The sequence below is a fragment of the Octopus bimaculoides genome, chromosome 3, assembly GCF_046866305.1.
Source record: "Octopus bimaculoides isolate indiv1 chromosome 3, ASM4686630v1, whole genome shotgun sequence".
NCBI classification, from domain to species: Eukaryota; Metazoa; Mollusca; class Cephalopoda; order Octopoda; family Octopodidae; genus Octopus; species Octopus bimaculoides.
The window spans coordinates 93,923,750-93,941,361 of NC_142930.1; the positions used below are offsets into that span (position 1 = coordinate 93,923,750).

Below are 17,612 nucleotides of genomic sequence, written 5' to 3' on the forward strand. Positions count from 1 at the left end.
CACAGACACACACACATATATATATATATACATACACACACACACACACACACACATATATATATATATATATATATACATACACACACACATATTATATATGTGAATATGTGCGCATATATATATACATATTATACAATCATATTATACTATATTACATGATATTATATTATATTATATTATATATATATACTTATATGTATATAACTGTATGTATATATATATATATATATATATATATATATATATATATATATATATATATATATATATATATATATATATATACATATACACACACACGTAGAAATGAATACATACATATATATATATATATATATATATATATATATACAGATATAAATACGTATATTATATGTATAATATAAACATATAATATACGCATACTATATAAGCATATGTGTATATATATATACACACGTAGAAATGAATGTATATATATATATATACTCTCTCAATGCAAATAAATATTTGTTTATATTTAGCACATTATTTCTTCATGCACATACATTAATAAATCTATGTATAAAAACATGCATAGTTATATATACATAGATACATCTTTGTATGCATCTCACGGTAACATGCATTATACTGTACTAATTTAATTTTCACGGATAAAATTAAAATGGAAACAGACAACAACAAAAAATACAAAAAAAAACCCCAATTGATTCATATAGTTTCAAATCTTGTTTGATGCGATGATGGAATTTGACATGTCCACACCATATTTCGCTTCTTTTTTTTTTTTGCAATAAGATATAGTTCATGTGAAGTGTTAATCATTATATACTTCGTTATCATGAACATAATAATGTTGATCATCATCATCATCAATCATCAATATTACTACCAAAATGGCGATAATAAAAATGGTAATAATATTATTCATAGTAATAGTAATATGATTATAATCATCATCATCATCATCATCATCATCATTATTATTATTGATTTTGTGGTTGCATTTTCCATGATTTCATTACGTATGTGTATTCCTTGTTTTTCATGTCTGTCACATAGAAACAAAGTTTGTAGCTTGAAGTTTCAATTAAGAGATTTATTTCTTTTCATATTTGTCTTGTGGGCGATTAAATCCGATCTATTTTGAAGAATGTTCTTCCGAGCTAAGTTTATATGTCAGTGCGTGCAAGAACATAGGCACACGTATATGTGCACACAGATAGGTGTATTTATATGTGTGTATATACAGGTGAATATATGTATGCATGCATATATGTATTTAGGAATATATGTATATATACATATATTTATATACGTATATGTACATATATATACACTTTCATTACATTATATATGATTCTGAATACAAACATAAGTTTAAATGTTTTCCTCCTATTATATTTGTATTTCATTCTTCAATGTCAATCGCTTGTTTTGACTTGGTCATCGGTATGAAGACAAGTATGGAAAGTGAACAGAACAAAGTGGAAAGCACAAACATCCAGAACAGTAAGCGGTCAACGACTTCAGCAACTTCCTGCCATTGTTTCATTAAGGCTAGTTCATGTAGTTTCTCTTCTTCTCTGTTGAGCAGAATCTGTAGTTTCGCGAGTATCTCTTCGGCTTCCCATGAACGCGGACTCTCTGATCCGCAAGATACCTGCACGCCTTTAGTTCTGTGAGTGCCTCGATGTGTTAAGTTGCTGTCTTCGACCGCGCGACTTGAATATGCAGTCTGATCATTGCTTTCGAACTCTATGAGATTGCACCCAGATTCACTCGGATGTGCCCGAGTGTATTTCTTCTTGTTTCGTTTAACAACCACTTGGAATGAAGAGGACTTTATTTCTTCATATTTTACCTGGCAATAAAAAAGGATAACAATTAGCAAGTATATTCAAATGAGAGTATATAACGATGTTTTTTATAATTCTGTCTACAAAAGGCATAAGGCATGAAATTTTGAGGGAAGGGGTTAGACGATTACATCGGACTCAGTCTTGACTAGAACTTAATTTTATCGAATCCGAAAAGATGAAAAGCAAAATTGACTTCGGTGGCATTTGAACTCAGAAAGGAAAACCGAAAGAAATGTCACTAAGCATTTTTTCGGCATGCGAACGATTCTGCCAGATCGTCGCCTTGGTGATGTATCAATAATCAATTTAAAACGATAGCGTTCTTTATCTTTAAATTAATTCATGTGGCGCAGTAAATCTAGGGCATAAAATCTTTGTTGTTTGCTACATCCAGTTTCGTAGTGTAGAAAGTTAAAATCCCAGTGTACATCTCGCAGAAGCTAGGATATCGTGAATTTGTAGCTAGTCTTATGCTGTCTTACCTGTTTGACATTAGACTTAGGAGGAAAAGCAGAGCAGTGATTTACGAACTATAGAAGAAAGCAAAGTGGATGTCACAGAAATACAAGCATGTGGAAAAAAAAAACCAAGGCTAAAAATGAAAAATAAATTTTCAGCAAATATCAAAACAAAATAACCGTTGCCGCTTGCAGCTTCCATTGGTTTAGTAAAATGGTTGTATCGATGACGGGGTACAATAGCTGGAGGGTGAGATGCTGTGAGAAGAATTTGAATGTTTTGTTATCTCCAGTCGCTAGCTGGTGAAGGGAATGTATCGCAGTACATGTGTTTTCACATAACCTGCTTCGGTCAACGAAACACACCTTTCCACACATTGATTAAATCTTTCTCCAGCTCTTCTAATCGAAGCATATGGAAGCTTCAATTTTCTATTTATCTTATTTTAAGTAAATACTTTGATCAGAAGACCATATATTTGGTAACATAACCTTTCCACATCTTTTCCTCTTCTGGAGCTGACTAATGTCTATTACTTCCTTTTGGTTTGTAACTCTAGCGGAAGTTGGGTTGCTGCTGATATTTTGTTATTGTCCTTTAAGCTAGTGGTTTCGTAAGTTTTTCTTTTGTGTTTCTCAAAATGTAACTACGCGTGGTTATAACTGTGTCTGTTTGTTTAACCGTCAGCTTTTTTAAAAATTTGTTCTAAATCTATCTTCAAGGCGGGATCAATAATTTGAGACTAGCGCATGTACCGTAAAGTATTTATTCTGATGCTCTACCAATTTTGCTACTTCGCCGACCGGTTAATAATAATAATAATAATAATAATAATAATAATAATAATAATAATAATAATAATAATAATAATAAACAGTATGTTCAGTTGGTGTTCACTCACCTTGTGAATATATTCCAACTTATAACAAACCAATTTTGAGGTGAGAGTAATAAACGTTAGGACACACGATGGTAACTTTTTCTGATGGAATCCTCGGTTATTGATATTGGATACGATAACAGCCAAAATTACAGACAATGAAGTCAGAGCCATAATGACTGTTAAATAGATACCTGAAATAGAAAAAATAAAAAGATATTTTTTTGTTAGTAACATTTGTGGCAGAGGAGAAAATAAAATTCTCAAGCCTTTGCTGTTCGTCTTGATCCGGATAACAATGAGATTAATGCAGTTTTGATATTCAGTTTGAAGGATGTTTTAAGATATTTGAAACCAAGAAAACAAGAAATGGTTCATTGCAATGTAATTCGAAAATTTGGTTAGCTCTTATATTGAATTACTGGTATTTCAAGGATTCTTTAAAATTTGACCCTTAATTTTTGACATTTGTTCTAGTTATTTGATTTTTCTCATAAAATAAAATATTTTTCAGGCAGGGTAACTAACTAGCAAACACAATATACGCAAATTCTCTCTATAGGTAGTGAAAATATTAAGGACTTCTAAAATTCAATATATAACATGTCGTTATTATTGCCTAATTTTTCAACCATCAAATTTTATTCCTTTGTTAAAAACAATCCCATTTATAGCAAGAATTCAAAGACTGAAATAGAAAGATTCATACAAATACAAACACACATTAATATTCCACCGCATCATAGATTCGTTCAGTTACTGTCCAAGAACTTGTTCAATATCTCTGCAATAACTGTTTAAAAGGTGTGTATCTTGAAGCTTTCTTTAGGATCCGAAAATAAATAGAATTAGTCTTATATCAACTTAACTATTAATATAATGGCACTAGGTGAATAAAATAAAATTTGGAATTTTAAATTTATTCCATCTTTCTACTCTCTTCAATGTATTTTTAGAATTTAATAATTATGTGTTTAAATATTTAATGCTAGAATTCGTTGTTCATTCTCGAATTCTGCTTGCAATATATATGGTTGGTTTTCGTACTCTGTGCTCATTCATAAATAATCAAGGACAAATAGAGGTGCGAAGGAGGGGTTGTTCATGGCAGCAGGTTTTTGCCATTAAATGCCTACGTAGAAATCTCGAAAAGCTGGGCTCTTCGGGCAAAGAATATACACTTTGTAAATATTTCCCCTGTAAGTAACGCAAGATTTTTCAAACATTCAAAATATTATTCTTCACCATTTTTGCTATGGAAGAAGTCAAAGAATTAAAAGCATTCATGCACACACGACCAGATTTATAGATTAGTTTACTAGCCTCCTAGGCTAGTAAGAGGGGGAGAAAACGAAAGAGTGAAAGGATAGAATAGTGGGAGAAGAAGAGATAAAAGAATAAGAGAAAGAAGAGAGAAAAAAGCGAAAGAGTAATAGGAAGAATAGAGAGTCGCATCAGAATTATTAGGATAAAACTTACCTGGAAAAGGATGCGTGTCGTTCAATCATATAATAATATAAATAATGTTTTGTGACGTCCTGTGCCCATATATACATATGTGTATACGTATACATGTATGTACGTATACGCATATATATATATATTATTATGTGATTGAATGCTACACATGCTTTTCCAAGTTAGTTTTATCTTAATAATTGTGATGCGACTCTCTATTCTTCCTTTTGTTCTTTCGTTTTTTCTCTCTTCCTTTCTCTTTTTCTTTTACCCCCTCTTCTCTCATTATTCTATCCTTTTACTCTTTCGTTTTCTCCTTTCCTTTCTCTTATGTATACACATACATGTAAGTATGTACGTATACGTATGTATATATGCATATATACATATCTTATCTCTCTCTCTCTCTCTCTCTCTCTCTCTCTCTCTCTCTCTCTCTCTCTCTCTTTCTCTCTCGATATATGTATATATAAATAATTTTGGAAAACAAATGAATATTGAGTATACATTCTTATATATATATATATATCTATATACATACACACTTAGTAAGTGACAGAAAGAAAGTAGGAGGCATTGAAAGAGAAGCTGTTTGAGAGATGAGAAAATATATGTTTTCGTCCTCCGTTTCCACTACATTCGTCGGAAACTAACGTAAATCTAAAGACAATTACTTTCCAGCGAAAATATCGACCTTCCAAATCAATAGTATTCTTTCTTAAGTTCTTTATTCTCTTTATTCCAAGTACTTTCGTTCATTCCTGTTTTTTCATCCTTTTGCTCTTCTTATATTTCATTCGACAACCATCTTCATGGACTAATTATACCACTTTCAAATTGCCATTAGCCCCTGTTTTGGTGAAAAAATGAGGAGGGTCGTCGCCATCATCATCATCATCATCATCATCTATCAATATTATTTGAATCTCTCTCTCTCTATATATATATATATATATACACCCATATCCATGCACATAGGCACACATACTCATCTATCTATCTATCTATCTATCTATCTATCTATCTATCTATCTATCTATTTATCTAACCCCCTTCTCTCCCCTCTTCCCCCGTCTCTCTCCCCTCTTCCCCGTCTCTCTCCCCCTCTTCTCCCGTCTCTCCCCCTCTTCCCCCGTCTCTCCCCCCTCCTCCCCGTCTCTCTCCCCCTCTTCCCCCGTCTCTCTCCCCCTCTTCCCCCGTCTCTCCCCCTCTTCCCCGTCTCTCTCCCCTCTTCCCCCGTCTCTCCCCCCTCTTCCCCCGTCTCTCTCACCCTCTTCTCCCGTCTCTCTCACCCTCTTCTCCCGTCTCTTCCCTCTTCCCCCGTTTCCTTTGTCACTTCCATTTGAAAACATTAAAATCGAACTGCACTCTTCAAAACTTGCACTAAGAATAAGTACATGGTATAATTACTACCTGCTTTTGTAGCAAGTTCATGCAGGTAGTTTATCCCGTTCCACTCCGACTTTTAGTTCATGCAATTGAAAAAATTGCATTATTCATGGGATGACCCTATATATATATATATATATATATATATATATATATATATATATATATATATCAGTATACACACACACACACACACATATATATGCAGACAAAAACATACATGCAGACAAAAACATACATGCAGACACACATATACTCTGGCATACATACGCACGCGCGCACCTGCACCCACGAGCACAATATACATTCGTAAACCTTCTCAATGAAAATGCGAATATATGTGTGCATATTCTATGTTGTATGATAAATACCTGAAATTTTTCAGATGGGAGCGCTTCACAATATGATCATAAGCCATGTGACAGCAAAACTGAGGACATTGTGTACTTCCAAGTACCGCACAATAGAAGGAAATTACTGAGTAAACAAATTATTAATTTTGTATAATTGTGTAAATTGATATATTCTTTTTAAAATATTATTTTGTATTTCGAGATTGTCACTTTTTTCTGGCCAAATAAATACACGCACTCTATATTCTTCACTTGTTTATTACTGTTATTATTTTATGTCTATTGTCTGGAAATCTTTCGTCACACACCTGTGACATCTTCAGTGGCTTTCCATCCCACGTGTCTTCTGCTGTTCTGTTTAGCAACCTTCCATCTCACGTGTGTCTCCCTGTGCTTTTTAGTCCATTCTGTCTTTCTAAAAGGGCAGAATGGACTAAACAGAACAAGAGACACGAGAGATGGGAAGTCGTTGAGTAGTCACAGGATGTGTGACGAAAGATTTCCAGACAATGGACATAAAATAAGAACAATAATAAACGAGTGAAGAACGAATATATAGTGCGTGTGTTTATTTGGCAAGAAAAAAAATATAACGATATCTGTTTCAACACGTGATTTCACACCAGGAATCTTCCAAAACAAATTCATAAACACAAATTAAATAAAAGAATTTCTGAAAAGATGAAAAAAAAAACCAAAAAAAAAAAAACCGTGAGTGTAAAAGCTAACACTTAAATTCTTTAATTTTCTCACAAAACATTTTTTTTTCAAAATAATTCCTTTTGAGTAATTATGTAAATTAGTATAGTGTTTTGTAAAAATGCATGTATTCCTGGAAAAGAATATGTGTAAAATAGTATTTTAGATCCTACGTTTGTTTATTGTTGGCATTTTTATGAAGCTAAACTTGAACGGTCTTCTACCTGACTTGGATTCGACATTCTGATTGAATCGACATTGCTGGACCAATTGAAGATTATCGGTGTTTTTACTTTAAAGTAATTTATCCGAAATATAACGTATTTATGTATCTTTTTAAAGTGAAAATAAACTCGTGCAAGGTCGGGTACGGTGTGGCTGTGGGGTAAGAAACTTGCTTCCCAACGTCATGGTCCTGGGTTCAGTCCCACTGCGTGGCACATTGGGCAAGTATTTTCTACTATAGCCTCGGGGTGGCCAAAGCATTGTGAGTGGGTTTGGTAGACGGAAACTAAATGAAGCCCATCGTATGCATATATATATATATATATATCTATATATAAATTATTGCACATTTAAACACAAAGAGGCGAGCCTTAACAGGTTGCCTAACATACTAGAAAGAACAGTAAAACAATCCAAACCACAGTTAAGAGCAATTTCGAAAGGAATGAAAAATAAAAACATTTACCATGTTTTACAGCCGGGCCTCAGGTTTCGAACTTTAATTAGCAAATAAAATAATTTTCAAGGCGAAGTTCTCATAAGAGGATACGCCAAAGCATTAACATATAAATTAGAGACCAAATAACACGTGTCTCATCCTAAATATATGTAAATGTGTGCGTGTGCGTGTCTGTCTTCCCCATCATCGTTTGACAACCGGTGTTGGTGTGTTTATATCCCCGTAACATAGTGGTTCGACAGAGATGTCGATAGAGTAAGTATTAGGCTTAAAAAATAAGTTCTGGGATCGATTTGTTCGACTAAAAAAAAAAAAACCTTGAAGGCGGTAGGTACTCCAGCATGGTCGAAGTCAAATGACTGAAGCAAATAAAAGAATAAGTATTAGGCTTACGTAGAATAAGTCCAGAGGTCGATTTGCTCGACTAAAGGTGGTGCTCCAGCATGGCCACAGTCAAAATGACTGAAACAAGTAAAAGAGTACACACACACACACACACACACACACACACACACATATATATGTATTTATGTATTTGTGTGTCTGTGTTTCTCCCGCCACCGTCGCTTGATAACCGATGTTGGTGTGTTTACGTCCCCGAAACTTAACGGTTCAGCAAAAAAGACCGATAAAATAAGTATTAGGCTTACGTAGAATAAGTCCAGAGGTCGATTTGTTCGACTAAAGGTGGTGCTCCAGCATGGCCACAGTCAAAATGACTGAAACAAGTAAAAGAGTACACACACACACACACACACACACACACACACACACACACACACACACACACATATATATATATATGTTGGTGAGTATAAGTTTGAGCATGCGATTTATTTTTCTGGTCTTATTTCTCCATGCATTTATTTTCACTCTTAACCATTTGAGAAAAACCTAACATCACTGAAACAAGATGTAAAAACTGCTAGAAGTCTCTTAAACGGAACAGTAGCAATCAAAGATTCTTCCGTTTCATTTTCGATTCGACTTGCAATAAATATTCTCTAATTACTCTGTAAATAGCTCAACATCAAGAAGACGTAAACTAAAGATCAATACTTTATCAGCAGTAAACGATAAACAAAAAGCGCCTAATAACCATTCCCTAAAACCTTGACGTTCGTTGAAAGATGTTACACGCTGTACTTTAGTTCGGTTCTACTCCATCTCATTTCCCAATGGTCTCCTTTGCAACGGACGTTTCGTTGAAAAAGACCGGTAAAAATTAATTCGTTGAACGTTATTCAAATGAAAACTCATTCATAATTTATAGCTATTGATTTTCTACTACACCCTGATGCTGATTCTATTTCTGTGTCCTGCTATTTATCGACGAGAATTTTCTAATCCCATTTACTCACATATAAACCTATCATATCGCAAATACAGAAGTGTGTGAGCACATTTATGTATATCTATGTACTGGGCAGTATGCTGGTACCAGTGCATATCTATTTATCTATCTATCTACCTACCTATCTATCTATCTATCTGTCTGTCTGTCTACCTGTATGTATGTACGTATGTGTATACTTATTTCTTTATAGCCCACAGGGGGCAAAACTTAGAGGGGACAAACAAGGACAGACAAAAGGATTAAGTCGATTACATCGACGCCAGTGCGTAACTGGTACTTATTTAATCGACCCCGAAAGGATGAAAGGAAAAGTGGATCTCGGTGGAAGTTGAACTCAGTCGAAATACCGCTAAGCATTTCGCCCGGCGTGCTAACGATTCTGCCAGCTCGCCACCCTACGTATTACATGCATGCATATTACATATCTGTCTGTGTGTGTGTGAGTGTGTGAAGGCGCGTGGCTTTTTGGTTAGAGTATTCGACTCACGATCGTAAGTTCGATTCTCGGTGGTGACACCTTGTTTCTCATTGTTCCATCCAACTCAAGTGGCAAAATTGAGTTGTGATTGTGTAATTCAGAGGGCCATCCTTGTTACACTAAGTGTCACGCTGAATCTCCTTGAGAACTAAACTAACAGTACGCGTCTGTTGAGTGCTCAGCCTCTTGAACGTATTTCACGAGCATGCTGATTGTATCAACTGGAACACTCGTCGTTGCTTTCATTTCGTGATAGACCGCTTTCATGCAGAAGATGCCAGCTTCCAAATCCTGTTTTCTGATTAAGTAAAATTGATTAAACTTTAAACCACAGTAACATTTTTCTGCATTTTTTCTGTAACAAAGAAACAGCAAAATCGGATTTAACGTGAAAATTATTCCAATATACCAAATTTTGAAATTTTGAAATTTTGAAATCTCACAGTGTGACAGCAACAGGGAAGGTCCTACAAAAGTAGGGAGACAGACAGTTATAGAAAGTGATGCACACACACACACACACACACACACACACACACACACACACACATTTACAAACATACACATAGGTAATCACGAGTTTAAAATGGTATATAGTAGACATATGTATGTATGTACGTATGTACGTATGTACGTGTGTATGTATATATATGTATCTATGTGTGTGTTTGTGTGTGAGTGTTTCTTTGCAATGGGTAGCAGAAAACCACCTGTCCCCCTCTCCTTAATGTTATGTATTCCTCACACCCACTTTTCTGTGTGTGTTGCATCTATGTATTTACGAAAGTATGTATGCAGCGTCGCGTGTATATGACAACTGTATTAATGTTAACAGTGGAGGCGCAATGGCCCAGTGGTTAGGGCAGCGGACTCGCGGTCATAGGATCGCCATTTCGATTCCCAGACCGGGCGTTGTGAGTGTTTATTGAGCGAAAACACCTGAAGCTCCACGAGGCTCCGGCAGGGGATGGTGGCGAACCCTGCTGTACTCTTTCACCACAACTTTCTCTCACTCTTACTGCCTGTTTCTGTTGTGCCTGTAATTCACGCTGAATGTCCCCGAGAACTACGTTAAGGGTACATGTGTCTGTGGAGTGCTCAGCCACTTGCACGGTAATTTCACGAGCAGGCTGTTCCGTTGATCGGATCAACTGGAACCCTCGACGTCGTAAGCGACGGAGTGCCAACAACAACAATAAATGTTAACATCCCATTGCCACCGCTGTTCTCACCTTCACTGATATCAGTCGCCCTCTCTGTTACTACCTTTCCGTCAGCCTAATACTTTTTGCAATCTTTTATTGAAATCCAATTAGCCTATTATTGAACTGGATGTTAGTGTAAAACGTATACAAAGTTTCGTGAATATTGATTCGCTGGCTTAGGCGCTTAGATGGTAACAGACAGACACAGAAATAGGCATATATATATATATATATATATATATATATATATATATATATATATATATATATATTCCTGTGTTTGTGTCTGTGTTTGTCATCCCCACCATCGCTTGACAACCGATGTTGATGTGTTTACGTCCTCGTAAATTTGCGGTTCGCCAAAAGAGACCGATAGGATAAGTACTAGGCTTAGAAAGAATAAGTCCTGGGGTTGATTTGTTCGACTAAAGGCGGTGCTCCAACATGACCGCAGCGAAATGATTAAAACAAGTCAAAGAATAAAAGAATATCTATCTATCTATCTATCTATCTATCTATCTATTTCTCTTTCTCTCTCTCTCTCTCTCTCTCTCTCTCTCTCTCTGTATATATATATATATATACACTAATATATATACATACATACATATATATATATATATATATATATATATATATATATATATATATATATATATATACGTCTAGTTAGAATAGAGACAGCTGATGAAGGGATATTCCAAGTGGCTTTCCGTTCCTATGTGTTCGTTCCGTTGTCTGTAGTTCATTGTTCTAACGTCCTGTACCCTGATATGCATGTATATACACATGTAGATGTAAGTATGTACATATATGTGTGTATACATGTATATATATTCTTTGTATTATATATATATATATAGTTGAAATCTACAGAAAAACAAAAGACGAAAATAGGTATATGAACAACAAGCAGGTGAACAACAAGGTAGGTATATGAACAACAATTAGTATGACGCTCGGGAAAATGAGAAAGTCTTTTATGTTTCGAGTCTACAATCTTCAACAGAAAAGAATATGAGGAAATAAATAGAGAGAGAATAAAAAAAAACTCGTGCAGTTAGCGACCAATTATGGCGACTCATATATATATATATATATATATATATATATATATATATATATATATACACACACACATATGCTTCTGTGTGTGTGTGTGTGCGAACGTCTATAGATACACTCGCATTTATATATAAAATCATAAATAGTTGTGACTGTGTTTTCCAATTCATCTCCTGTCATGTATATATGGATGTATATATGCATGCTAGAATGTATGTGCTGCGTAGTTTTATCGCCTAATCTGTTGTTAATCAATCCCGTGGGATAGCAATTAGTAATATACAAAATATATTACTTGGATAGATTCATTCTAATAATTTTTTTCTTGTTATTGTTTTTCATTTTATTTGTCTTTCTCCTTTTCGAAGTATGGGAGATTCGAAAAATCAATAAAGCAGACGATTTAGTAATTGAAGGATAAAAGATAAAATTATGGAAGCATAAACTTGAAATTAAATTTACAAATGTGGTAGCATGCGGAACAATGGTGATAAACTAAAAATAAAGCTTCTAAAGAAAACAGTGTACAGAAACAGATGTCTCTCATGTAGGACGTATGGATGCTTGTGCGCATCTGTTAGCGCGTGCACACGCCTGTATTGATGAATATGTGTGTTTATTTGTGCACATGCGTATATGAATGGGTGTAGGTTTGTAAGAGGCACAGACGAAGAACTAATGACTGAGCTGAGCAATAGAGAAGGAATGGTTACACTACTACTACTACTACTACTACTACTTCTACTACTACTACTGCTGCTGCTGCTGCTGCAACTGCTGCTACTACTACTACTACTACTACTACAACTACTGCTGCTTCTGCGGCAACTGCTGCTGCTGCAGCTACTACTACTACTTTCTACTGTAGGTACAAGATCTGAAATTTCAGGATAAGGTTAAATTGATTACATCGACCCCGGTGCTCAACTGGTACTTATTTTATCAACCTCGAAAGGATGAAAGGTAAAGTTGACTTCGGTGGAATTTGAACTCAGTACATAAAGACGGACAAAATACCGCTAAGCATTTTGCCCGGCGTGCTAACTATTCAACCAGCTCGCTGCCTTCCTACTTATAATAATATTAATCTTTTCTACTATAGGCACAAGGCCTGAAAATTTGGGGGAAGGAATAGTCGATTACATCGACCCCTTCCTGCCAATACTGAAGTGAAACTTAATTTCATTGAACCCGAAAGCCGACCGCGGCGGAATTTGAACTCGTATAACATAAAAACAGACGAAATTTCGCTAAGCATTTTGTTCGGCGTGGTAACGATTCTGCTAGTTCGAAGCTTTACTCATCATCATCATCATCTTAATGACGATGAGGATTTCAAATTTTGACACAAGGCCAGAAACTTCGAGGGTGGGGTTAAGTCGATTACATCGACCCCAGTACTCTACTGGTAGTTATTTTATCGACCCAGAAAGGATGAAAGACAAAGTGGAACTCGGTGGAATTTGAACTCAGAACGTAGAAATAGACGAAAGCCCTTTCTACTATTGGTACGAGGCTTGAAATTTTGGAGGAGGGGGATACTTGATTACATCGACTCCATTACCCAAATGGCACTTATTGATAATAATAATAATAATAATAATAATAATAATAATAATAATAATAATAATAATGATAAAAATGATAATAATAATAAAAAGTATAATATCGGAGCTATTATTGATAGCATTAATGATAATTATTATTATGATGATGAACATAATCACGAAGAATTTTCTTTACAATATTTTGTCCTCGACAATAATAACAGCACAAAAAAGATGAAAAAAGCCTCATCTACCTTAGTAGTAGTAGTAGTAGTAGTAGTAGTAGTAGTAGTAGTAGTATTAGTAGTAGTAGTAGTAGTAGTAGTAGTAGTAGTAGTAGTATTAGTAGTAGTAGTAGTAGTAGTAGTAGTAGTAGTAGTAGTAGTAGTATTAGTAGTAGTAGTAGTATGAAGAAGTTCAGTTATAATATCGAACGAAATGGAAAAAGAACAAGAAAAAAACAAACAAAAAAAAATTAAAAAAGAATAAATAAAGCCCCACAACAAAATAGCGGTTCTGTTTATTTAAAGTTGTTTAAATTTTATTGGAAGATTAAGCGATTGAATCTTTCCGCTTTTCTGTTTTTTTGTAAAGTTTTTTTTATAGAAAGATCTTTTGTGTTTGTTTGATCATTAGTTACAAGAATGGGAAGATGATTAATAATAATAATAAAAAAAAAATTCGATTCACTGCTTAAGAAAACACACACACACACACACACACACACACACACACACACACACACACACACACACACACATAATGCGAGATATAAATCAAAACAGAGATTGAAAGTAATAAATAAATGAATAAATATAAAATAAAAGCAACAACAAATAAAAAAAACATATAAAAGAAATGATGTAATTTCAATGAAAGTTAATATTTCAAAGAAGGAACATAGCAAATGAATGAAATAGTTTGGATCGGTTTTTGTAAATGTAATATGATGAAAGGCGTTCAATCCATGATCATGCTGTTGTCTTTTTATTGGGAGTGTAATGATGGATTCTCCGTCGGTTTCGACGGTAAGCATTCAGTCGTTTGAGCAACTGAATATTCTACTTGGCAACTTAACGGGAAAGTTGGTTGAGTATTTCACAGACCGAATCAACATGGCAGCATTTGAAATGGTTGAACCTTTGAATTATTTCTGGTATAATTGATCCGATGGGCTTCAATTCAGTTCCCAATTTTCAGTTTCAATCACTAGGTATGAGCCTACGTTAGTCAATTGTAAAAGTCAATTGCCAAAAGTGCCAGACAACAGGTTCGAACCTGGAACTTAATGATTACAAAGTGAACTTCGTTACTACTCAGCTATGCCTCGCATTTATGTGTAGCGTGTATAAAATTACATTATTCAATGCCTCTTATTTATTTATTTATTTCTTATTTGGCGGTGGTTGAGTGACTGTATGATGTGATCTCAGGGAGAAAATGAGAGAAAGAGAGGGGGAGAGAGAGAATGAGAGAGAGAGAGAGAGAGAGAGGGAGGGAGAGAGAGCAAGCAAATGAGAGAGCAAGCAAACGAGAGAGCAAGCAAACGAGAGAGCAAGCAAAAGGGAGAGAGAGAGAGAGAGAGAGAGTACGAAACAGAATGTTAGATAGATAGATCGATAGATAGATAGATGGAAAAATAGACAGACAGATACATGGATCGATACACAGATGGATAGACAGATGGATCGATAGAAAGAGATAGGTCAACCGATATAGATGGATGGATGGATAGATGGATAGATAAACAGACAAACACGCCAATAAATATTAGGCTGATACTTCTAGCAGATCGTGCAACTGCGCAGAGGCTTCCCGTTGGCTCAAGGAAGTGGATCAGTTGTTGGAACATGAGTATATATATTCAATGCTTCGAATTTTATAAAATCGCATGTTTGTATTTCCATACAGATCGGCATTTCTTTGGGCTGTCTTGTATGAAATATCAATTAAAAAAAAAAATTATTAATCAATACTAAGCATGTTAATTTTGAATCTTTACAGGAAACACTCGAGGGCTAAGCACTGAGGGTGACTCATTATCAACTGGAAAGTAGATTCAATGCGAAATGTCAAATTCTCATACACGCCCGCACGCGCACACAAGCAAGGGAACGCACAATGCATGCGCATGTTATATAAAATATATGAGGTAAATAATTGAGCATATAACAAGCAAAATATAAAGATACAGAAGAAAAACAAATATTATGCTATATGATGAAGGCAGCGACCTAGCATAATCGTTAGCATGCGGAATAAAACGCTTAGCAGATTTTCTTCTGGCTGTCGCTTTGAGTTCAAATCGCAGCGTGGTCGACTTTGCCGTTCATCCTTTCGAGGTCGATAAAGTATGTAACAATCAAGCACTGAGGTCGATGTAACCGAATATCCCCGTCCACCAAAATTTCAGGCTTTGTCTCTGCTGTAGAAAGTATTAGGCGAAACCTAAGCACATGTGCGCCGTTTAGTTACCATGTCGAAAATAAGCTGTCTCTGTTCCAAGTAATTTTGAAAATAACAAAGAATTAAGTAAAATAGCTCCGTCATTAAAATTTCAGTATTTGGAACATGAATTGACATAAAGGTTTTATGGGGTGTTTTAAATGAGATCACTCTAAACATGAAGTCTTAGGGCGAGGTGCAGTCTCAGGCTGGTTGATATGAAAAGGGCTAATTGCTGTTTTTAAATTTGTGATGATATACGTTCAAAAGAAAAAAAAATCCCCAATCACTATATAATATATGCGAGACCTTATCACGATTATATATTTAGTATAGAGAACGTCTCTTTGAAGAAGTGTTACTTTTCAGCCATATTGTTGAAATTCACTGTTTCAGATATATGTACATACATGTATATATATACGCACACACATATATATATATATACGTACAGTCACATATATATGTATATATGCATGTATGTGCGTGTATATATATATGTTTATATTTATATGTGTGCGTGTGTGTGTGCGTGCGCACATATTCATGCATTATGTATATATATAAAATTAATATGGACAACAGTGTGCAATGTTTTACCAAAAAGGAAAACTATAATTGTCATTAAATATGACCAGGGTGTTAGAAATAACTACATTGCTGGAAATAAGAGCTAAAATGCTCTAATGCTGTAGTCAACACACTAAAACATTTTAGCTCTCACTTTTACCAATGTTGGTGTTTCTAACACCGTAGTCATATTTACTGACAATTATAATTCTCCTTTTTGGTGAAACATTGCACACTGCTGTCCATATTAGTATATATATATATATATATATATATATATATATATATATATATATATATGATTAATATAAGCACCAATTTATATATACGTATATGTGCATGTATACATACATACATACATGCATACACACACACACAAGCACACACACATACATACACGCATTGATCGAGCATCACTCTATCCTGTTTATTGAGGGGGATATATTTTGCCGAGAAGGTTAAATAAAACCCAAACGTGTCAAAGCTTCCAGCCAGTTGAACTGAAAGACCAGTTTCATTCCAATTTATATTAGTTAAAAAATTTCGACCAAATGGTCTTATTGAATTTATACACTGTTCCTGTTTGTTGAGATTTTAAAGACTGTAGGGAGTTTTGATTTACTGATTGCTTAGATAACCTCAGGTGATCTAGTTTTTTTTCATGAAACACTATCATATATATTTAAAGAGTAATGAAATGGCAGAATCGTCAGAGCGTCGGACAATATACCTTGCGATTTTCATTCTGGCTCTTTATGCTGCAAGTTCAAATTGCACTGAGATCAGCGTTATCGTTCATTCCACCGAGGCCGATAAAATAAAGTATCAGTTAAATGCTAGAATCGATATAATAAACGATTTCCCTTCCCTGCAAATTTCAAGCTTTGTGTGAAGGAAACAAATATATGCACTTAGAGTTTTAATCTCTAAACTATTTCACGACGAAACAATTATGCTAGCAAGTGATATTTGTTGTATATAAGAAAGTTGTTGATTAGGTTTTTATTCCACAGAGTGAGAAAAGTGTGAAATTAAATGTAAAACAATAAACGAATATATTTCTAGAACAGAGAGGCATACAGTATGTATGATACCGCTTGTGACAACAGACCAGTTACGATAATAAGTATATTATATGCTGGGAAAGCAAAGAATGTAAACAATTGAAATGTATT

The 17,612-nt window shown here is 34.7% G+C and overlaps 1 protein-coding gene across 2 annotated transcripts in view; it reads right to left on the reverse strand.

Annotated features, from left to right (window-relative positions):
- Positions 1-1,101: 1,101 nt before the first annotated feature.
- The window catches only part of LOC106880955 (neuronal acetylcholine receptor subunit alpha-10), a 608,885-nt gene continuing 592,374 nt past the window's right edge, over positions 1,102-17,612 (reverse strand). For both annotated transcript variants that reach the window (XM_089349378.1, XM_089349377.1), the window contains 2 exons: positions 3,208-3,380; positions 1,102-1,849 (listed from right to left, as the gene is read on the reverse strand). In XM_089349378.1, the coding sequence (XP_089205504.1) occupies positions 1,397-1,849; positions 3,208-3,380 (626 nt within the window). In that variant the 3' untranslated portion in view covers positions 1,102-1,396. The remainder of the gene's footprint in view (positions 1,850-3,207; positions 3,381-17,612) is intronic.